The sequence below is a fragment of the Polistes canadensis genome, unplaced genomic scaffold (assembly GCF_001313835.1).
Source record: "Polistes canadensis isolate GaletaPanama2010 unplaced genomic scaffold, ASM131383v1 scaffold_228, whole genome shotgun sequence".
In the NCBI taxonomy this organism is placed as follows: domain Eukaryota; kingdom Metazoa; phylum Arthropoda; class Insecta; order Hymenoptera; family Vespidae; genus Polistes; species Polistes canadensis.
In genome coordinates, this window is record NW_014569775.1 from 173,319 (window position 1) to 197,141 (window position 23,823).

General features: G+C 28.6%; 4 protein-coding genes across 7 annotated transcripts; 2 read left to right on the forward strand and 2 right to left on the reverse strand.

The window, feature by feature from the left end:
• Positions 1-37: 37 nt before the first annotated feature.
• LOC106790278 (cytochrome P450 4C1-like) lies at positions 38-5,021 on the reverse strand. Its single transcript, XM_014755056.1, has 13 exons — positions 4,793-5,021; positions 3,557-3,715; positions 3,328-3,437; positions 2,839-2,929; positions 2,409-2,600; positions 2,232-2,325; positions 2,061-2,163; positions 1,889-1,982; positions 1,681-1,796; positions 1,541-1,609; positions 1,106-1,271; positions 428-607; positions 38-348 (listed from the first exon to the last, which is right to left on the reverse strand). The coding sequence occupies exons 2-13, from the start codon at positions 3,708-3,710 to the stop codon at positions 188-190; spliced, it is 1,530 nt and encodes a 509-aa protein (XP_014610542.1). The 5' UTR covers positions 3,711-3,715; positions 4,793-5,021; the 3' UTR covers positions 38-187.
• Positions 5,022-5,377: 356 nt separating this feature from the next.
• LOC106790277 (cytochrome P450 4C1-like) lies at positions 5,378-11,833 on the reverse strand. 2 transcript variants are annotated; one of them, XM_014755054.1, is made up of 13 exons: positions 11,735-11,833; positions 10,365-10,523; positions 10,101-10,210; positions 9,696-9,786; positions 7,304-7,495; positions 7,135-7,228; positions 6,965-7,067; positions 6,780-6,894; positions 6,594-6,709; positions 6,454-6,522; positions 6,014-6,179; positions 5,737-5,916; positions 5,378-5,665 (listed from the first exon to the last, which is right to left on the reverse strand). In XM_014755054.1, the coding sequence occupies exons 2-13, from the start codon at positions 10,513-10,515 to the stop codon at positions 5,505-5,507; spliced, it is 1,548 nt and encodes a 515-aa protein (XP_014610540.1). In that variant the 5' UTR covers positions 10,516-10,523; positions 11,735-11,833; the 3' UTR covers positions 5,378-5,504. The 2 variants fall into 2 exon arrangements, with proteins under 2 accessions (XP_014610540.1, XP_014610541.1); XM_014755055.1 differs by having other exon boundaries at positions 11,731-11,833.
• Positions 11,834-13,242: 1,409 nt separating this feature from the next.
• On the forward strand, positions 13,243-14,633 carry LOC106790265 (chaoptin-like). The gene is made up of 2 exons (XM_014755037.1): positions 13,243-13,787; positions 14,486-14,633. The coding sequence occupies exons 1-2, from the start codon at positions 13,243-13,245 to the stop codon at positions 14,631-14,633; spliced, it is 693 nt and encodes a 230-aa protein (XP_014610523.1).
• Positions 14,634-15,102: 469 nt separating this feature from the next.
• LOC106790276 (cytochrome P450 4C1-like) lies at positions 15,103-21,427 on the forward strand. 3 transcript variants are annotated; one of them, XM_014755052.1, is made up of 13 exons: positions 15,103-15,222; positions 15,480-15,638; positions 15,754-15,863; positions 16,253-16,343; positions 17,796-17,987; positions 18,067-18,160; positions 18,229-18,331; positions 18,411-18,525; positions 18,596-18,711; positions 18,783-18,851; positions 19,124-19,289; positions 19,391-19,570; positions 20,367-21,427. In XM_014755052.1, the coding sequence occupies exons 2-13, from the start codon at positions 15,488-15,490 to the stop codon at positions 20,525-20,527; spliced, it is 1,548 nt and encodes a 515-aa protein (XP_014610538.1). In that variant the 5' UTR covers positions 15,103-15,222; positions 15,480-15,487; the 3' UTR covers positions 20,528-21,427. The 3 variants fall into 3 exon arrangements, with proteins under 3 accessions (XP_014610538.1, XP_014610537.1, XP_014610539.1); XM_014755051.1 differs by having other exon boundaries at positions 15,103-15,211; XM_014755053.1 differs by having other exon boundaries at positions 15,103-15,211; positions 19,449-19,570.
• The last annotated feature ends 2,396 nt before the right edge of the window (positions 21,428-23,823 follow it).

The following is a 23,823-nucleotide window of genomic DNA, read 5'->3' on the forward strand; positions in this document are numbered from 1 at the left end:
ATTTCTAAGAAAAATAGAAACAACGTATATTATTATAGTTTTAAAAACGTATATATATATATTAGTTATACAAAGTAAATTACAATTTCATATTATACTCTAACAATATTTACCAATTACGAATAAATTCTCTAAAACTGTATTTGAATTTTTATTTTTTTTTAAGGACAACGTATATAAAAAATACCTATACAATAGATATAAATTTGACTCGAAATGGTTTAGACGAGGTCAAAGTGAGATCTGCAGAAAATATAACGTCATCTAATTCATCCACAGGTTCCAATTCAAAATTGTGCAATATAAATGCTACAAACATTTTAAGCTCTAGCATTGCGAATCTTTGACCTGCAAAATGAGAAACAGACGAATAAAAAAAGCAATTTTAGAGCAATTTAAGATTTTTACTTCTGTATGAAATATTTACCAATACAGTTTCTCGGTCCCGCACTAAATGGAATATAGGAGTAGGGATGTCGCCCTTTCATATTTTCCGGTAAAAATCTGTCCGGATCGAAAACATTTGGATTTGGCCAAAATTTTGGATTTCTGTGCACGTAGTAAATATTTACATCACAGATAGTACCAGATGGAATTAAATAATGTTCTACAAAATTAATATGATTTCACAGTGAACAAATTAAAGAATCAATAGTACACAGGTAATATTAAAGTATATATATATATATATATATATATATATANAAATGCTACAAATAGTTTAAGCTCAATCATTGCAAATCTTTGACCTGCAAAATAAAGAACAGACGTATAAATAAAAACAATTTTAGGAAAATTTTAGATTTTCACTTTTGCAAGAAATATTTACCAATGCAGTTTCTTGGCCCCGCACTAAATGGAATGTAGGAATAGGGATGACGTCCTTTTATATTCTCCGGTAAAAATCTGTCCGGATCAAAAACATTTGGATTTGGCCAATATTCTGGACGTCTGTGCAGGCTGTAAATATTCACCCCACAGATAGTACCAGATGGAATTAAATAATGTTCTACAAAATTAATACGATTATATAATGAATAAAATAAAGAATCAATAGGATACGAAAGAAATTAAAGTAAACACATAAATGCATATATTTTCATACTTAGCTGCATATCGTGAGTAATTTGACGAGATATTAGATGGACGCTTGGATACAAACGAAGGGATTCTTTTAAACATCTCTCCAAATACGAAAGTTTTTGAAGAGACGATATCGTGAAATTATTATCTTCTTGCATAACCGATTTAACTTCCTCCCTTATATTTTCCTAGAAATAAATACATCACTGATTTTTCATTGTATACGCTGTGAAAATCGCTAAACATAAGTTACATAGTTTTGATAATTTTCGCTTGAATTCTAGCAATAATGAAATTTTTTATTTGGAGTAAATATTATTATTAATTTTTGTATTAGCAACAAGTAACTAAAATTAGCGAAACAATTCAATGTATAGTTCTTCGAAAATATGTAAAAAGTAAAATATTGTTTCTTTTAATAATCATTTAAGCTGATAATTCTGTCTAGTATTATTACCTGGACATCTTTGTGCTTAGCAAAAAGACTCAAAGCAAAAGTCAGTGCACTTGCAGTAGTATCGTGGCCCTGGAAAATTTTATTTCATCAAATATTTTTCTACCTTTGTCTTCTAAGTTTATACATTTACGAGAACCTACTTCAAACATAAAAGTATCAACTTCTTCACGAATTCCTTCCTCATCTATTTGATTATCTTTCCAAGACGCGACTATAAGCAGATCTAACAAAGAAAGTTTTCTCTTGTACGGCATATCTGTAACATAAAAACTTTATTGACCTTGTTTTTTTAATTTAATTTAATTTTTATTTAAAAAATGCGAATATTTTCATCGTTCTTTTCCTGACCCTTATCAAAAACGTCATCCTCCTCAATATTCTTATAGATTTGCAAATATTTCCTATTAGTTAGTTTGTGAAAACGTTTCCTTTCCGCAATAATCTAGAATAAATAAAACACTTTTTGAATTTAGATACATTCGATAAACGTAGATTTAATTAATTAGTATGAAAGACGTACATTTCTCGAAAAACTGTGCAACGTTTTCAACGCTTCTTTTTGTAGTCTACCATGTGATGTCAATGCAAATATTGTATCGAAATAGTACCAAGGTCTCATAATTCTAATAAACAATAAATCACATTCTTTGTTCGATCAACTTCGTTTCTTAACAAAAGATTATTGAATTACCTGTACACCATAATTTTGCCATAAGCATGGACCGCATTACGATATTTCAATTCCACCTCGCTTTTTCCTGTCAATTTTGTACCGAAAGCTGTTACTACAAAAGAAATTTGTCAATTGAAATCATTACTAATATTATTAATTACATATATAAAGAAAGTTGTTTTTTTTTTCACTAACGGCATATTGCGTTGAGAGTATACTGGCTGATAAATGTTCGTAAATCTTTGACAATAAGATTTCCATCTGCCTCCTTTTTAAGAGATTCGACAAGATTTTGTGACTCCTCATGTAAATTAGTAAAGTAATGTGTAAGGATATTGAAGTGAAATGCAGGAGTTAACATTTTTCGTCGTAAGTGCCATTTTTCACCTGTCAAAAATTACGTTATATATTTAAAATATTATTAGCATGTGTCAAATACGCACAGAAATATCTAACAACACTTTGTTCCCAAAAGGACAAAAATGGAAACGTCTGTGGCGCAAATTGTAACAATAGCCACCCAACAAATTATAAAAGATCTCTTAGGACAGGTTTTTTATTATTTAGTATTTCTTATTTTAGATATATAATAAAAAAATTATTTTTGTTCATTTTAATTGCTTACCACCGCTAGTTAATAATCCATTAGAAAGCCAGAGCTTAAGATATTTGTAGAAAGCAGCTTTCTCAATATTTTCATTGCTCTTTAATAGTTCCTACCATGAGAATTCATATTTTTTAACTTATATGAATTGATTATTTTCGATTTACGGTTTAATTCTTTAAAACAAGACATTTTATTTTTATAATTATCCAAGTTTATTTGTATGATTATCTGAGAATTTTTATTACATAAAATGAGTTTGCGAAAATTAAAAATAGACTTTTAAAAATGTAACTGTAAAAAGATACATTGGAAATCCCGTCATGCATTTGTAAAAAAATGTTAAATGTTCGTGCTGTTTTAAAGAATATTCGACTATGTATTTTTTGTAATGAATTAAATATCATACATTTAGCTTTTCTATACTCTAAACAGTAAAATAAATTTAAAAAAAAATAAAGCAAAATAAAAAATAATTTATTTTGTTTTTTATCTTATAATAAAACTTACCTGAATATCATCAGGATCGAGTAAAACTACTGCCGAAAAAAAGAAGCACCAAATCTTGAAAATTGGATAATATTTATTACTTATTCTCGCGAATTTCTCAACTATTTCTTCTATAGTATTGGTAATAAGATATTAATTAGTGAAAACTTTATCGACTGGGAAAAATCAAAGTTTTTTTTTTATATAATTCCTAAATAAAAATATTTTAATATTTCTTACACACACACACCATTTCTAATTTGAAAGTGATACAAATTCCCAATTATTGGATATTCGTGAAGTCCTGGAATAATACTTAAAAGTCTTCCTATTCTTCTATATCTTATAACACAATGTAATGCAAATAGAAATAAAATTGTACTTAACAAGATTGCGAGCATCATTTTATCTGGAACATAGAAGAAATTAAAAAATAAACTATGAATGTTGTAAAAGCTGTTCTACGTATTAATTATTATTTTCAAACTATACATTTTTCTAAAGACTTACGCGTGCTTGTTAATGATCAATTCCTTTACGGAATAAATAGTCGTATTATTCGTTTCTTTTTTATTAATTTTAAACACACACATACATACGAACGATCAATAATATTAAAATGTCAAGAAAATATGTTTAACAATATTTACAAGATTTGTTTTTACTGTGATTTATATAAAATATAATTACACATTATAAATTTACATAGTGAGGAAAATTAATAAAAAGTATTTACATATGTGCCGGGTAATTACATATTTTAAAGTACATGTCGATAAAAATTCAAATGTGAGTCATACATGTGGTATATAGAGACTACTTGTATTTTCTTGATGGTAAGATTTTTTGCTTTTGTTTTTTATTTAGTTTGCATAAAGAGATATTTAATTTGTAAGAAAGAAGAACGTATATATTATTCCGTTTTTTGTTTTACTTGACTACTCAGAAAAAACTTATCCATAATTATGAAGTGTTACGTCCATCAAGGTTCAATAATATTTGATGGTAATCTTATGTAATTCAGGCTACATTTTTTATGTTGAAATTGGACAAAAATTACCTACACTATGCGCGTTTTAATAGACCGTAATTTTTGGGTCGCATCGAATCGCAAATGCGTTTATACTGTTAATTTACTGGTGTACATAATTATATATCTATAAAAAACCGATGATAAAGACTTTAAAGGGTTCACCATAGATATTTCCATGGTTAAAACTGTAAAGAAAAACTTGATCTTTTTACTTTTTCCACGTTTTCAGGATTTGGGACCAACATGCATCGCCTAAAAAGTTTTACATAAAAAAAAAAGGAAGGAACTAATAATGATTATTAATAGGATAACACAAAGACGAATTAAAGAAACAAAAAGAAAAACGAAGGTATCGAAAATTGACTGAGATATCTTTTTCTCACTTCGTATTAAAATAAACATATTGCGAGAAAGAGGAAAACGTACGAAAAAATAAATAAATTTGATACTTACGAGCACTCGTTTTATTGCACAATAGCAATAAAAATTGCAATAATAATAATATTTTTGTTGTGAGGAAGGTGCACAATGAAATATACGTCGATGCGTCCTGTAATTTTGTTCAATCACCCGATAACTTTGAGTAAGAGAGAAAGATAAATGAAACAATTGAGATGAAGTAACTTAGAAGAAAATTATTCGAAAAATAGTTGTGTTTGTTGATCTTAACGCGTAACAAATTGAACTTGGAACAGATGACGACCTATATTTATATAATTAAACCAAACCGGTTTCCCTCTTTTATTTGCATTTTTTTTATGTTTTTGGCGAAGGAGAGATGGATTGTTTCTTTCTAAGAGAGGGAAATATATGGAGAGGTGAAGAAAAATAGAAAGATTGAAAAAGAATATTAAAGAGTGAGTGATGTTGTACGGTAGAAGAGTGAAGGAAGGAAACATCTTTGCTTAACAATTACTAATGAATTGATGAACGAATATCTCTACTACTGTATCATCCATCTTTCATTTGGTCTTTAAGTTTTGAAGTTATACTTCTTTTAGTGCGTTTGGGAAAAAATGATGAGAATGAACGTTTACGATCCGTGCGCACCCCGCACTTTTCCATTATATATTCTCCATAAAATGAATATAATTAATTTCAATAAAATTCAATTTCATTAAAATTTTGTCTTATATGGTAAAGGGTATAATACGTATAAAAATATCTATGTAATTGGTATAAATTTGATTCGAAGTGGTTTAGACGGAGCCAAAGTAGGTTCTGCCGAAAATGTAACGTCATCTAGCTCATCAACTGGTTCCAATTCAAAATTATACAATATAAAAGACACCATGAGTTTAAGCTCGTTCATTGCCAATTTTTGACCTGCGAAATAAAAAATACAAGAATAAAAAAATTGTATAGTTTATGTTCTCATTTCTATATGAAACATTTACCAATACAGTTTCTCGGCCCCGCACTAAATGGTATGTAGGAGTAGGGATGTTGACCTTTGATATTTTCCGGTAAAAATCTATCCGGATCAAAAATATTTGGATTTGGCCAATATTCTTGATTTCTGTGCACGCTATATATGTTCACTCCAAATRTTGTACCAGATGGAATTAAATAATGTTCTACAAAATAAATGCAATTATATAGAAAATAAAATAAACAATCAATAGTATAACTGTGATATGAAAGTATACGTTTATATGAATATATATTTCATACTTAGCTGCAAATCATGAGAAATTTGCCGAGAAATGAAATGAGCGCTTGGATACAAACGAAGCGTTTCTTTTAAACATCTCTCCAAATACGAATGTTTTGGAAACGACGATATCGTCAAATTATTATCTTCTTCCATAATCGATTTAACCTCGTCTCTTATATTTTTCTAAAAATAAATACGTCATTTATTATTCATTGTATGAACTGTGTAAATCGCTAAACCTAAAAACATTGTAAATTTTAATAAATTTTGATCGAATTCGAGTACCGATAAAACTTTTTATTTAAAGTTAATATCATTATTCATTAGTATTAAAAACAAATTACTAAAATTAGCGAAACAATTCAACGATTAATTTTTTAATAATGTATTAAAAGTAAAATATTGTTTTTTTTTTTAATCACACATGTCAGCTGTTTGCTTAAGCAAGTAACATTACCTGCACATCTTTGTGCTTAGCAAAAAGACTCAAACCAAAAGTCAGTGCACTTGCAATAGTGTCGTGACCCTAAAAAAATTTATTTCATCAAATATTTTTCTACTTTTGTCTTCTAAATTTATACGTTCACAAGAACATACTCCAAACATGAAGGTATCAACTTCTTCACGAATTCCTTCCTCATCTATTTGATTATCTCTCCAAGATGCGGCTATAAGCAGATCTAACATAGAAAGTCTTTTCTTGGACTGCGAATCTGTAATATAAAAATTCTATTGACCTTGTTTCTTCAAATAACTTTATTTTTATTTAAAAAATTTCAATACACTCATCGTCCTTCTCCGGATCCTTATTAAAAACGTCATCCTCCTTAATATTCTCATAGATTTTCAAATATTTCCCATTAGTTTGTTTGTGAAAACGTTTCCTTTCCGCTATTATCTGGAATAAATATAATATAATATTATTTTTCGAAAAACGTAGATATAAATGATTATTACGAAAGACGTACACTTCTCGAAAAATTGTGCAACATTTTCAACGCTTCTTTTTGTACTCTACCAAGTGGTGTAAATGCAAATATTGTTTCGGAGAAGTACCAAGGTCTAAAGAGTCTAATAAAAAATAAATCACATTTTTGTACTAGTGATTTTATTTTTTAACAAAAAATTAATAAAATACCTTTGTGCAACAATTTGGCCATAAACATGAACGGCATTACGATATTCAGATTCCAGCTCACTTTTTTCTGTCAACTTGGTACCCAATGCTGTTTCTACACAAAAGACTCGGAAATAACATAAATTGATAATATTAATTACATATGCAAAAAATTGTTTTTTTAACTAACGGCATATTGCGTTGAGGGTGTACTTGCTGATAAATGTTCGTAAATCTTTGACGACAGGGCCTCCATCTCCTTCCTTTTTAAGAGATTCGACAAGATTTTGTGACTCCTCATGTAAATTAATAAAGTAATGTGTAAGGATATTGAAGTGAAATGCAGGAGTTAACATTTTCCGTCGTATGTGCCATTTTTTACCTGTCAAATTAGGGTATATTTAAAATGTTATTAAATATATTGTGAGGCTTCAGATCCAATCGCTTTTCATTTACTTGTTATTGTGAGGGTTTATAGGATAATATTCTTCCGTGGTGTTTATATGTTTATTTATATGATATGAAAGCATCAGGTAATATCTCAAGTTTTCACCTATAATAATCACTTACTAGAACAAACCTATTCTATATAAAGAATCACCAACTCTGTGCAATGAAAGTACAAATTGGATGATCTTTAAACAAATCTTACAATCAAAATTGAACTGTAATATTCAGCTCAAGACCTCTTTTCAAATATAAAAAGTATTAATAATTTAACAAATACTATACAAAAATCAAAGTGGGCGTCTAAATATCCAAATGTTTTATCCAGATAATCCTGTCATATCCTAGCAATATTTTGCATAAAATATTATTAAAAAGACAAGCTAAATCTAGGTAGCAGAAAAATAAAACAAGTAGCAAAAAAAGACTACTAAATAATACCATACGGGACCACAAGAATGCAGAAATCGAAAGATACCTGTCATCACTTTCACCTCACGAAGTTACTAATTACTCCCTCTGGAAAACAACAAAAAGATTTAAGAGACAAATAAAATCAATACCAGCCTTAGGAATTTTTGAAGGCTCATAGGTGAATAGCACAGAAAATCAAGCGGAAACTTTCACAACAAACCTAGAAAACATACTCACAGCACGCAACTTAAATACTCAAAAATACACAGACACTAACGTAAACGACTTTGGAAGCAAAACACAATCTCATGAAAACATTAATAGCACAACAGTTGAAAAAAATGGAATACTAATATCACAAATCAAAATAAGAAAGGCACTAGGTTAGGATTTAATAAATGGTGAGATACTAAAAGAACTTCCACCTAAAGCAATTAGGATGCTTACAATATTATTTAACGCAATATTCCGATTCTATCACTTTTCAAGTACTTGGAAACTCGCGAAAATCATAATGCTCCCTAAACCTAATAAAGATCCGCATGATGTGAACTCGTATAGACCAATTTCGCTACTACCACTACTATCTAAACTATTAGAAAAAATAATATTTATTAGAATGAAAAAAATTATTTCTGCCGAAAACCTGATTCCTGACCATCGATTTGGATTTCGAAACAAACACTCTACCGTTGAACAAACTAACTAATACGATAATCACAGCTTTAGAAAATCAAGAGTACTGTTCTGCTATCTTAATAAATGTAGAAAAAGCTTTCGATAAAGTGTAGCATCACGGATTATTACAAACAATCAATTAAAAACTTTCCACATTCATATTACAAACTCCTAAAATCTTTCCTTTACGACAGAACATTCTACGTAAAAATAAAAAAAGTTCATTGGAACATGAAATTAATCAAAACTAGGGTTCCGTAGGGAAGTATCCTTAGACCAATTCTCTGCACACTCCATACGGCAGACATACCAGTAAACTAAAACTGCATAATCTTAACATTTATTGATGACGCAGCAATGTTTACAATAAACAAGGACTTGCAACAAGCAATTTAATTATTACAAAAACAAATCAACTTTCTTGAAGATTGGTTATCTAATAGAAAGTTCAAAATAAACTCTATAAAGTGAAAACATATCACGTTTACACTGAAGAAAAACCAAATATCGAAACAACAACTATACAATACAGAAATTGCACAAGTTACGACGGTCAAGTATTTGGGGCTACAGCCAGATTTTAAAATAACATGGAAAAAGCATATAAATGCCGAAATTTAACAAATTCGTTTAAATAGGAGACAAATGGCTTAGATAAATGGTAAAATATCTAAACTCAGCATAATGAATAAACTGATAATCTACAAAACAATAATAAAAGCAATCTTGACCTATGTAATACCGCTATGGGGTATAGCAGCAAAAAATCACATTGCCAAGCTCAAGGCTCAACAATCGATAACCTTATTGCACAATCGTAAATGCTTCCTGGAACATCCGTAACGAAGAGATAAGAGTGGACTTAAATATTTCCACGATAGATGAAGAAATAACCAAGACAACTTGCATATATGAAAGAAAAATTGATACGCGCATAAATTCGTTAGATACAACGATAACTACAACCAATATATCTTTAGAAGACTCAAAGGAATGTTCTATATATAATAAAATGATTATTTTTGTTCATTTAAATTGCTTACCGCCGCTTATTAGTAATCCAGAAGAAAGCCAGGGCCTAAGATATGTGTAAAAGACTCCTTTTTCCATATATTTCTTGCTCTTCAGTAATTCCTACGATAAAAATTTATAATTTTTAACGCACGTAAATTGATTTTTCGATTTACGCCTAACTTTATACTTTGTGATACATAAAATATATTAGGGAAAATGAAAAATAAATTTTTAAAAAACGTAATTGTAAAAAGGTACATAAGTAATCCTGCCATGCTTTGTTAAAGTAATATTTAATTTTCGTAAAAGAATATTCGACTATGTATTATTTGTAATGAATAAAATGTCACACATTTAACTTCTCTATACTCTTCAAACAGTTAAAATAAAGTAACAAATAATTTATTTTGATTTTATTTTATAATAAACTTTACCTGAATATCATCTGGATCGAGTAAAAATACTGTAGAAAAAAAGAAGCCCCATATTTTGAATATTGGGTAATGTTCATTACTTAATCTCCACAGTTGCTGAAGTAAATGTTCTATATTATTGGTAATAAATTAATGTTAAGTGTGAACTGTATAAACTGAAGAAAATCACAGTTTTCTTAATTATAATAATTATTTTTTATTCCTTATTATAATTTCCTAAGTATAATTCCTAAGTAACAATATTTTAATATTCTTTACACACACCATTTTTAATTTGAAAATGATGCATACTTCCAATTATTGGATATTCCTGAGGTCCTGRAATAAGACTTAAAAGTCTTCCCACTCTTCTATATCTTATAACACAATGTAATGCAAATAGAAATAAAATTGAACCCAACAAGATAGCGAGCATGATTAAATCTGGAAAATAGGCAAAATTAGAAAAATTATTTACAAATGCAGCAAGAGAGAAATGTTACCTACTATTATTATAGGTAAAATGTTATTACTATTTCTAATTTTTTGCAGTCTCTGACTGCATCTCAAACTTTATGCGAAGTTATCTAAAAGAACTAGGGGCCGATAGCGAAAAAAACCACGTCGATATCTTCCTCTGAAAGGGATACCTTTGCCTTTCCACCGATAGCCGTCTGTGAGCTTGAGTTATCAGATAGAAATAGTATAAGTCTCTAATTTATCTTAAAGACTTTACCGATATCTGTCTTTGAACTCGGGTTTTTAATTAGAAATAGTCTTAATTACTTAAATATATACTGAGACAGGAATTTTTTTTTTTTTTTCAAGAATAAAAGAGTTTTTTCCTTCACCTGGTGTGGCCTGGGTCAAGTGGTTGTCAGAGCTCAAGGTTTAGTCATTAATAAAATTTGTTAATTTAAATCAGAAATGAATAGTTTGGCATCAGTTAGGTTTTCCCTAACAGAATATATGAGCCGTTCATTTCTAAAATGGCTTAAATCTATTTATGTTTATAATCGAAATGTTTAAGGGTTTGCATTGGATTCAATTTAAATGTATAGATAACAGATGACATAGTAGAGTCATTTATTCGGATTTCTAAGGGTGTCAAATTTATAATCCCAATTAGCATAATTGACATTATTTAAGAGATAATATGTTTTTGAAGGCTATAATTGGACTTGTTGAAATATCAGTAAATATTAGCTTGTTCATATATAAATATGTATTGCATTTAATTCAGTTTTGCTAATTAATTCAGCTGATTGAGCGCCATTGTATTAGTCGAGCGAAAATATACAGAAGAACGTCCATTATTTAATCGCAACTTATACTTTTGAAGAAATTTGTTTATCGATTTAACAGCGTATACAAAGGTACCTCTCGAAACCTCGAGTATTCGTATTCGTATTTGTATTCTAATTCTAATTCAAATTGTAACAGTAACTGTGACGTGCATGAAATAAATTTAACAGGACTTATGCCACTTTTAAAATAAACGACACATATAGTTTAAAATAATGTATCTATCCAGTTCCGACTAAGGGAAGGAGAATGAGGCAAATACAGGTAGGTGTCGTTTAATGAACTAATATAAAATAATTGCGAAATTTCAAGAAAGATAAAGATATCAATGACTGTAGAAGGCTACCTACGTGACTGGTACAGGAGACACTGATCACTGATCTTACAAATGATTATTTTAATATACCAAAATATAATCCACTTATACTCTTTGTTGAACTCTCGGTCAGACAAAAGTAATATAAAAGAAAATAATATAATTGAAAAGTAATATAATATCTATCTAAAATCTATGTAATTTACAAAAAAGAAAATGTAAACTAATATAATCAGATACAAAATATTACAAATAAAGAACAAAAAATAAGAAAATAGATTGATAGACAATCTAATAATAAAGACAATTTAACAATAAAGCAATTATCGAATAAAATAATATATAAGTTAAACGGTTGAAGTAAGTTCCTATGATGTTTGTCAAGACCGAGCTACAAGACGGCTGGCGGAAGAGTGTCGATCTTTTCCTTCCAAACAAAGAAGCTTCCGTCAATGGTAACAGTGTTCAAGGTTGCCTGCGCAATTTCTTCTGCAATTAACAAATCGCTTACTATAGTTTCTTAATTTAAATTGGATAGTCCCTCTCGCTCGTCTGTTGTCAAAATTCTCATTATTTGGAGGCTACGAACAAGGCACTATCAAATACAATGTAGACAAATGTGTAAGGAATATTTTAAGAAAATAATATGTAAGAAATATTATATTTTAAGATGTAATATTAGTTTTGGATAGATATAGGATACTATAATCTTAAGTTAACGATAGATAGTAATAGGCCAGTCAATAAAGGGCAAATAAGAACCTTTTGAGCTGCCGAAGTACATATTTGATATTTATGGTAATTCGACGACGCTGAATCGAATGGTGCAAAATTGTTTGCAATTGGATGGCGCATTTCCGAGAAAAAGGGTAAAAATGTGTATAAAACGGCCGTATCTTAGAATCTAGGCATTTAATCGAAAAAAGTTTCAAAGTCTCAGGCGCCTATGGTTCTTGGTTTACATTACTGCTAGTATTTTATTTCCGCTGATCTACGCGCTTATCTGACCTCTCATGTCATCTCTCATTCGCCAAAAACATTAAAAAATGCAAATAAAAGAGGGAAACCGGTTTGGTTTAATTATATAAACATAGGTCGTTATCTGTTCCAAGTTCAATTTGTTACGCGTTAAGATCAACAAACACAACTATTTTTCGAATGATTTTCTTCTAAGTTACTTCATCTCAATTGTTTCATTTATCTTTCTCTCTTACTCAAAGTTATCGGGTGATTGAACAAAATTACAGGACGCATCGAGGTATACTTCATTGTGCACCTTCCTCACAACAAAAATATTATTATTATATATACTTATATATATTTATACCTTCGACAACGCAGTATTTGTATTTGGAAAGAAACCGTCGAACCATAAACTTATCGGGTTTTCCCAATAATATTTATGCGCTATTTTTAAATGATAATATTTTCAGAAGTGTTTTGAGTAGTTATACAAACCTATCAATATTATCTATTCGTAATTGCACTGATGTTCTTAATTCTATTTGGTACCTTAATAAAGGAAATCTCATTGATTTGGATATGTCATCAAACAAATTAAGGGAAATTTCAACAGGATTCTTAGCAAATGCGAAACGTTTAAAACGTTTATCTTTAGATCGAAATTCTCTTGTTTCACTATCTTTTTTAAGCTATTTAGGTTCTCTCACAAATTTGTCGATAGCTTACAATATGCTTATTAATATTACGCCAAATTATTTTGCTAATCTAAAAAATTTGCTGACATTAAATTTGCTGACATTAAATTTGCGGGGTAATCGTATCGAAAAAATCGACRAAGATGCTTTCTTAAACTTGAGGATGTTACAAAAACTTGATCTTGCAGAAAATAATCTGACTGCGCTTCCTACTACATGGATGAATACCTTGACMGAGTTGCGGTATCTTAATTTGAAATCGAATCCGTTTTCTAGCATCGATAGCATGTCTATAAATGCTTTTTCTAGTCTAAATCACTTAGTTTTGGGAAACAACACCTTCATACAAATAGATATGAGTAGTTTAATAAAATTACCCTCAAGTGTTATTGTTCATTTGGCATCGATAAATAATGCTACATGTGTAAMGTAAATGTGTTTTATTAAATTCAAAATAATCTATTATTATATAAAAGGCATAATATTAGTGAACACTTACAATTATCTTTGTTAAATAAAATACTGTAAACAAATGAATAAATTATAGTGTTGATCCTATTGCTTCATATTCCTATTAATTTTATTATTTAATTTTGTTATTTAGTGAAAATAATATTAAAAATTCTATATCAAATTGATAAAAATGTAATAAGGTTTAGCTACAATGAGATTCGAAAAAAAGATAAACATATTCCCATATTACGCCCTGCTGAGTCCATCAGCAAAGACACTGATCCTATTTTTCCACTGGACACCTACGACGACACGTTTTGACAACCAGCGAAGAATTTACAAAGAAACCGACGAACAAAGTGATATTTCTTATTTTTAATAAACCCTTCTTCTTCCTTACGTATGAATAAATAAATAAATTAAATTATACTTAATAAATATATATATATATATAAACCTTTATCAATTGTATTAGATATCTTTATATTTTATTTTATTATTTTATCGTCTTATTTACAAATTTAGAGTATGTATTATATTGGTACGCGGTATAGTGACAGTTATTTTTGATGTTTTTGTTTGCAGTTATTTTGGAGGTTATTGAGATTATACTCGTTTTGATAGTACAATTTCTTACGTGCGTACATAAGTACACAAATACGTTTTTTTTATAGCAAAGTTTGTATCGCGCGTGGCCTGACGGAGATTTCCTTCAGAATTCGTTTGGTACTCAACGTGTTAAAGAAACAGGATTTAGTGGAAGATGAAAATCCATCCATGGAAATGATTCCAAAGATAACATCAATGGATAGGACAACCTAATATTTGGTATAGATATGAAAATATATTATTTCTTAATTTGCGAAAATAACTATTATTTTCTCTTATTTAAACTGTATTTCGATTTAAACAAATACAAACAAATACGAATACAAATTTCAATTATATTATTTTTATCGTGATTATACTTTGTTACTTATTATTGTTTGTTACGTACATTATTTCTTTTAGTGATAACTACTTTGTAATGAATAATCTCTTGCTACATGCGTAACCTAATTTAGGTATCTTTCTTCGTTATTTAAATTAATCATGTTTTATTAAATCTTAAGCTTTTAATGCAGATAAAATGATATAAAACTTAATATGATGGAAAAATCATAGGTTAAGAAAAGTTGAGATTTTTACGCTTTTTCTTATGCATTTAGCAAATAAACATATGTCAACAGAAACTTATCTACATGTTCCTACATGGTAGTAAAATCTCGGATTTTCAATATTATCATTTCTTCGACGGAAGTTGTTCATTTAACATTGCAGCAATCTAACGATTAAACGAGTTTATTCTAAGTGCGCGAGAGATTATATCTTTTATATAAATCAGAATAAATACTAATCCTGTAAGAGTAAAGTTAAGTTATTTTCTTTCCATTTAATTATTGTATATCGCTCATGTATACGTGTGTTCTTACAATTAATAACAAGAAAAACGAATAATAAAACAAATAATTCGTGTATTTTCAAAAATGATAAAAATTCTAGTTTTTATGTAGATCTATGACAAAAATTTTGGTGAAAAAGTTTTATCCTTGAAAATGACAACTAGTAGATAACATTTCTCTCTTGCTGCATTTATAAATWATTTTTCTAATTTTGCCTATTTTCCAGATTTAATCATGCTCGCTATCTTGTTAGGTTCAATTTTATTTCTATTTGCATTACATTGTGTTATAAGATATAGAAGAGTGGGAAGACTTTTAAGTCTTATTCCAGGACCTCGCGAATATCCGATAATTGGAAATATGTATCATTTACAAGTTGACGATGGTGTGTGTAAGGAATATTAAAATATTTCTATTTAGGATTAATACTGAAAACTATGTGATTTTTCCCAGTCGATAAAGTTCTCACTTAATAGTAACTTTTTTTTTCAATAATACAGAACATTTAATTAAGGAACTTTGGAGAATAAGTAATGAATATTATCCAATTTACAAAGTCTGGAGCTTCTTTATTTCTTCGATAACTTTACTTGATCCAGATGATATTCAGGTAAATTATTATAAAATAAAAATAATATAAATATTTTAGAAATTTAATTTTAACTTTTTGAAGTACAGAGAGGAAAGCTGAAAAAATGTGTTCCAATTTATTCATTACAAAAAATGCATAGGCGAATATTTTTTAAACTAGCACGCGAAAATTTAAAATTACTTTATACAAAGCATGGCTTGTCAATCTTTGTATCTTATACAGCTACAGTTTAAAAAGACTATTTTCAATTTGAAAAAATTTTTTTTTATGTAATACAAATTCTCAGATAATAATAAAAAACAAATTTCGGTGTGATTCATAAGCATAAAATTTCGTGCTTCAAAGAATTAAACCGTAAATCGAAAAATCAATTTATATGATTTAAAAAATATGAATTTCCATCGTAGGAACTACTGAAGAGCAAGGAACATATTGAAAAAGCTGCTCTCTACAAATATCTTAGGCCCTGGCTTTCATATGGATTACTAACTAGCGGCGGTAAGTAATTTAAATTATTAAACAAAATTTTATAAACAATATATCTAAAATTAAGGTTTCTAAAATTGATGCAGTGAAATCGCGCGTAATATAAATACATCTTTGTTAATTTGAGCCTTACAAAGAGATATATACATTTTCTTCTTCATTTTTCTACATTCCCATCTGTTTTTCATATAATTAAAGTTTTCGATTTTTATTACTGTGACAAATATTTCGTGAAAGTTCGATCTGTACTTTATCCTCGAAGTAATAGGAGCCTGAATTAACAAAGAATCAGCTATCCCGAGTATTTATTTATATTCTTACAGTGCGAACCAAATTTCATAACAATAAGCAAACTAGAGATATTACTTAAAGCTTTTATCGCTTGTAAATAAGCACAGAAAACTTCAAGGACGCATATTATCTTATATATCAGTGGTGACGATGATCCACGCAAATCTTTGGACTGACCTACGCGTCGATAACACCGGTCAACATGACTTTCCTTATCCAAAACATAATTAATTTTTTTCACTAACTTTGTAGTGCCGATTACGAAATCAGACCTAATTTTATCGTATCACATCAGATTTTTAGTAAAATTAATATATTCGCTATTTTTGATTTTTCAATGGTATACAACGTTCCGCGTTAGTTTGTGTTTTGTTTTTCTTATTTTCCTTATACGATATTATTTACATTTCTCTGCATTAGTTTTAGGCATCTCGAAAACTTTAACAAAAATTTAAATGTATACTGATTCTGGTCAAAAATATTAAAATATGCATATCAGTGCACAGTAAATATAAGGGAGTTATATCAAATTACATCATGCGTCAACGGGCCTGGCGCGGTGACAGCACTAGTTCCTGCTCGATCATTTAAGTCAAGCAGCACTTTGAGTACGAATTAGAACTTGGATGGGGGGTGACCGCTTGAGAAAAAAAATTTGAATCGCATCGTAAATATCGGCAACTTCGTGGTGTCGATTTTTCACTTTCCAAAACGCGCCGAAAGAATTATAACTTCAAAATACTGTAGAAATGTATGAAAATATTTATCGATGTTGAGTCAATATATTCCTGTTAAAAATTCTTAACGTCAATAAATTTTGTAAAATTGACGAATAGAAATAAGTTTGGAAATGAATTTTCTGCGAATACTGAAGAATACAGAATATAAATCATGTGACGAAACAATCCGAAAAGAAACAACACAACAAGACAAATTTATTACGAACTCATGGCCTTTTTTTTCCTCAGTGCCCTTAGTTGATCCCCGTCCCTTTTGCAAACTTCTTCGAATTAACGCTCCAAGCGACGATAAACCGAATTTGACTCAGGCATCCAAAAAGATTCGCCATCGAAGCTATAGACCCTTATGATAAAAAAAGAATGAAATGCAATTGGTCTTGTGAAGCCTTACGATTTATTTAATAATATTTTATATAAACCTAATTTTTGACAGGTGAAAAATGGCACTTACGACGAAAGATGTTAACTCCTGCGTTTCACTTCAATATCCTTAAACATTACTTTATTAATTTACATGAGGAGTCACAAAATCTCGTCGAATTTCTTAAAAAGGAGGCAGATGGAAATCCTATTGTCAAAGATTTACGAACAATTATCAGCAAGTACACTCTCAACGCAATATGCCGTTAGTGAAAAAACAACATTTTCTGTATATGTATTTAATAATATTACCAATAAATTTTATTTTTGAGTCTTCTTTGTAGAAACAGCTTTAGGTACCCCATTGACAGGACAGAGCGAGCAGGAATCTAAATATCGTCAGGCTGTTCATGTTTATGGCAGAACTGCTGCATATAGGTAAATCATTAATCTTTTGTTTAGAGAGAAAGTCAATCGAATAAAGAGTGTGATTCATTGTTTATTAGATTTACGAGACCTTGGTGCTATTACGATATTATATTTAGGCTTACATCACATGGTAGACTACAAAAAGAAGCGTTAAAAACGTTGCACAGTTTTTCGAGAAATGTACGTCTTTCGTAATAATCATTTATATCTACGTTTTTTTAAAAATTTCTAGATAAGGAAAGTGTTACATTTATTTCAGATTATTGCGGAAAGGAAACGTTTTCACAAAGAAACTAATGGGAAATATTTGCAAATCAATGAAAATATTGAGGAGGATGACGCTTCTTATAAGGACCCAGAGAAGGACGATGAGTGTATTCAAATTTTTTAAATAAAAATAAAGTTATTTGAAGAAACAAGGTCAATAGAGTTTTTATGTTACAGATTCGCAGTCCAAGGAAAGGCTTTCTATGCTAGATCTGCTCATAGCCGCATCTTGGAAAGATAATCAAATAGATGAGGAAGGAATTCGTGAAGAAGTTGATACTTTCATGTTTGAAGTATGTTCTTGTAAATGTATAAATTTAGAAAACAAAAGTAGAAAAATATTTGATGAAATAAAATTTTCTAGGGTCACGACACTACTGCAAGTGCACTGACTTTTGCTTTGAGTCTTTTTGCTAAGCACAAAGATGTCCAGGTAATTATACTAGACAGGATTATCAGTTTAAATGTGATTAAAAAAAGAAACAATATTTTACTTTTTACATATTTTCGAAGAACTATACATTGAATTGTTTCGCTAATTTTAGTTACTTGTTGCTAATACAAATTAATAATAATATTAACTTTATATAAAAAGTTTTATCGGTACTCGAATTCGATCAAAATTTATTAAAATTTACAATGTTTTTAGGCTTAGCGATTTACACAGTTCATACAATGAATAATAAATGACGTACTTATTTTTAGGAAAATATAAGAGACGAGGTTAAATCGATTATGGGTAAAAATAATAATTTGACGATATCGTCGCTTCCAAAACTTTCGTATTTGGAGAGATGTTTAAAAGAAACGCTTCGTTTGTATCCAAGCGTTTTTTTTATTCTTCGGCAGATTTCTCATGATATGCAACTGAGTATGAAAATATTTGCACATATTTGTTTACTTTAATATCGCTCTTGTACTATTATATTTATTCTTTATTTTGTTCAACGTGAAATCATATTAATTTTGCAGAACAATATTTAATTCCATCTGGTACTATTTGCGATATAAGTATTTACAACGTTCACAGAAATCCAGAATATTGGCCAAATCCAAATGTTTTCGATCCGGACAGATTTTTACCGGAAAATATCAAAGGACGACATCCCTATTCCTACATACCATTTAGTGCGGGGCCGAGAAACTGTATTGGTAAATGTCTTATTTAGAAAGTTAATTTTTTTTTGGTTTTATTTAATAATAGAATGAAATACAATCAAGTCAAGATGGACAATACTTTGAATCATAAATGTATAACTAGTTCTTTACAATAAAGCCTTGAATTTAGGAAACAAAACGGCGGAAATAAAGTTGTACATCTAATTCATTAACATCAATTGTAAAAACAAAGGCCGTTACATTGATATGTGTAAGCATAAATAACTTTATTCGGATAACAAAATTATTAATTATCCAAATCTTGTTTCTAGATCAAAAGGGTTGAACCTTTTTAGTCTACATGTTAAATCAACATTTCTCGACGAATGTTTCGCTAGAGAGTTTAGATGTTTTGCTAAATGGAAGTTGTAGCGCTCACTGAAGTTTGCAATTTCTTGTCTTATTGTAGGAATTCTTAAATCTTTATGGATTCTTTCATTAGTTACGTATCAGGGGGCAGTGTAAATCTTCCGAAGTGTTTTTCATTGAAATTTGTGTAAAATTTCGATGTTCGTGGTTTGTGCATACGACATAGAGGAATTGATCTACGTTTCGCAAAACAATACAGAATGAACGTTCTTGTTTCAATTTTTGTTCAAAATTTCAATTTGTTACAATTGTAAAATGTATGAAATTTAGCGTTAGATGACTTCAATATTCTCGTTATTTTTTTTATAAATATTTGAATCTGCTGGTAGAACTCGAACCTGGCAATTATTGACATCATGTAGAAATCAGCACAAAAATTATAAAATTGTTTTTTCTTATTCTTTTATTTTTCATTCCGCAGGTCAAAAATTGGCAATGAACGAGCTTAAACTCATGATGGCTTTTATATTGCACAATTTTGAATTGGAACCGGTTGATGAGCTAGATGACGTTACATTTATGGCAGATCTCACTTTGACCTCGTCTAAACCACTTCGAGTCAAATTTATACCAATTACATAAATATTTTTACACACATTATCCTTTACAAAATATAAGAAAAATTCAAATATAGTTGTAAAGAATTTATTCGTAATTGTTTCATATTTTTTGTTGGAGAACCTAATGTTCTTTTTAATTTACTCTGTATAAATGATGTTGGAGAGTTCGTTGTTTTTAAGTTGATGGAATCATAAACAGGGTGCACAATGAGCATAACGAGGTAAAATTATTTTACGGGTGTTTTACTAGCCACTAAACTATTTGCAAAAAAATCAATGTTGTTGGAACCATCCGTGAAAATAAACGAGAATTGTTTTAATTTTCCAAAGAACAGACAAAATAATATGTCACGTTTTTCAACCAAACTGTATAAATTAAACCATATTTCTCCTACAGTGTATAAAGCAAACCAAATAAAAAAGTGCTTTAACTAACAATAAGTTGCACGTATAACTCAATAAGAGTAGAAAAATATTACAAATTTATACCGGAGAGAAAATTACATTTTATAATAGTACCAAATTTTGTGTAGACATGATGGACAAATTGTAAGAAGATGCAATGTGAAATTGAAAACTTTTATGTGGCCCTTTTAGGTGTAATTTATCATTCTGAACCTAGCTGAAATAAATTCCTGAGTTTTTTTTTTTATAAAGAAACAACTGGAGTAAACATTTCAAGGCAGAAATTTGTAGTCCAGTTGGCTATAGAATTTGGCACTACATATCAGGAATCATAGCAAAAGAAAATGTATCAAACCAATCAACAAATATAAGATCAAATTCTTCAAAAATTCTTACTTTTTTTCAAGTAAGATATTGTAAGGATTACAAAATTACGAAATATTGTTCGAGATGCAAAAAATATGTGTACGGCAAATCTATATTTGAGAACATAATAATTCGTAAAAAATTCAGTAGAACCGAATAAGATGTATTATATATTATTTATATATTTCGAAATAATATGTATTTATATATATATATATTGTGTATGCAAATAAAGAAAACAAAATAACTACCGTTTATTTTTTCTTTCCTGTTTTAAGTGAATAATTGAAATTATATAAAAATAAATTTGTATATAATGTTGTTTCAAATAGGCTACCGACTAAGTATGCTCGTCAGATATAAACAGAGCGAGCGCCGTGTTGTGTCAGAGATGATAATTCAATAGTCAAAATACTTTCAATACATATTTAAACACAAACAAAAACTGCTCACTTTGTATTAAAATTTTCAAAGCTAGACAATTAGTTGGACTTTAAAGTGAAACCTATTTACGCAAGAATTTATTGTTTCATTTAGATGAGTGGGACTGAACAAAGTAAGTAAACATAATAATTTTTGGATAATTCTTGTTAAGGTATTTCATAAAAATGAAAGGCATTTCATATCCTGTATAATTATCTTGAAATTATCATAGTTCAAGTATACAATTTTAAATCATATAAGACTTTGTTATATTATATATTGCAATATAGGAGTTTTGATATAAATAATTGTATATTACAATTTATTTAGCATATATTTTGATATTTAATTCGAGAAGTTAATAAGTGACAAATTCTATTGATATTCTAAATTGAAAAGTAATTGCCAAGTTATTTAAAACGTATTATCAGCAGTTTTATATTCCTCATTGGGAAAACAAATAAAAGTTTACCGCTAAAAAGCATAGTTATGATATTTAATTTCTTTATGCATTGCTTAAAACACGTACTACCAAAAATATTATCGCGGTTGAAGAGTTTAATTTAAATAAACAAAATCTCTTATCGTTAATTTTAATTCTTTCTTTTTAATGTAATTTTTATTAAATCACAGGAGTGCATATTCGAACCTCCATTGTTAATTTAAAACAATCAATATTTTTTTATAATAAAATATTTCGAAATTGTTATACAAAATAACATTTATGAGGATTAGTAAATTTTTTAATTCATTTTATTGCATAAGAGTATTTGTTTCCAAATGTAAGAGAAGTAAAATTGTACATAACTGATAAAAAAATTGATCTCACAAAACAATCTCTTAATCATTTTAAAAGTATTATAAAACGCAAAGTAGAATTAATTAAATATTGCTTACCAAAATAATAATTGTATTTTTAGTATATATTCTGTAAATGAAAATATTTCTGTTTGACCAATTTTGTATGATTTAAGTAAAATTATATATTTCTCTAACAATAAAATTTTCTTCTCCAATAAATGTAATATTAATTTTACTGTTTAAATAAATTTCTATTTATAAGAATTTTGAAGCTCTTCATAACGAGCAAATACCAATTTAATCAAATTTAAAATTTAAAATGAGAACGGGTACGAATACTTCAATGACTGATTCTGTATGTTTTTCGGTTAGCGTATAGAAATATCATTTTTTAAGTCTAACAACAAAAAAACTCTATGTTTCAAGTAATTTTCTACGTATCAATAATTTAAATAAAACGGTTTTCTAATATTACTATGTTCATATAAATAGCATCTGTTAAAGCTATTTATATTTAATGATGTTCTCGTGACGATTACGAGTAAACAAGTTTTTGCTCTCCGTACAGGTTATTACGAATCAAACCGCTTAGAGCATATCGTTGATTGGATTAGCAAATTAGAAATACAAAATAATAGTTTTTTAATGATTAATTATAATCTGTAAATTGTCATTATTTTATTATGCATTTTAATTAGGAGTAGAATAGTAACAGGTTTATTATATGAACACTTTTTTTCAAACTCTCCGTAATCATTTTTGTTTATTTTTCATAAGTTAAATTTATAAAAAAAAAATGTTTTATCATTATAATTATTCTTCTAACTACTTTTAAAGACTATATTACAATTACTTTTACTTACAATATTACTTTTAAATACATGTTATGAAATATAATTAGAATAATGAAACGTTTATAAAATCTAAAGTAAATCTTGTTGATACTCCGATGGAAGAATATTCATATTTGTCAGGAAAATATCATTTATACTGAATACCAGTATTCTGTAATAAAAAGAAATATTAAATTCGTGCACAACAAATCAATTTTTTTGCTAACAAGGACTCAATACAACATTTTTAACTTACAAGAGGAGGGTGGTTGTCGCTGAGATTTTTTTCAAATTTTTCACACTTATATGACTGTATATTTATAAATAAAATAGAGTTTTATTTTTCATAGGCTTAAGAGGAGTAAAAATAATATAACAGTTAGAAGCAGCGTGAATTAACAAGCAGAATCATAACGCAAATGAGTAAGGAAGCCGAAAATAGGCCGATTGTCAAGAAGTTTGATGGTGCACGTGCTAAAAGAACGGGATT

Coding starts and splice junctions, on each gene's coding strand:
- LOC106790278 (XM_014755056.1), bottom strand. CDS start 3,710: ATGATGCTCGCAATCTTGTTAAGTACAATTTTATTTCTATTTGCATTA. Junction 608..1,105: donor TACTCACGATATGCAGCTAA/GTATGAAAATAT, acceptor TTAATTTTGTAG/AACATTATTTAATTCCATCT. Junction 349..427: donor GGGACCGAGAAACTGTATTG/GTAAATATTTCA, acceptor CTCATTTTGCAG/GTCAAAGATTCGCAATGCTA.
- LOC106790276 (XM_014755052.1), top strand. CDS start 15,488: ATGCTCGCTATCTTGTTAGGTTCAATTTTATTTCTATTTGCATTACAT. Junction 15,864..16,252: donor TTGATCCAGATGATATTCAG/GTAAATTATTAT, acceptor TTTCCATCGTAG/GAACTACTGAAGAGCAAGGA. Junction 18,332..18,410: donor TGCACAGTTTTTCGAGAAAT/GTACGTCTTTCG, acceptor CATTTATTTCAG/ATTATTGCGGAAAGGAAACG.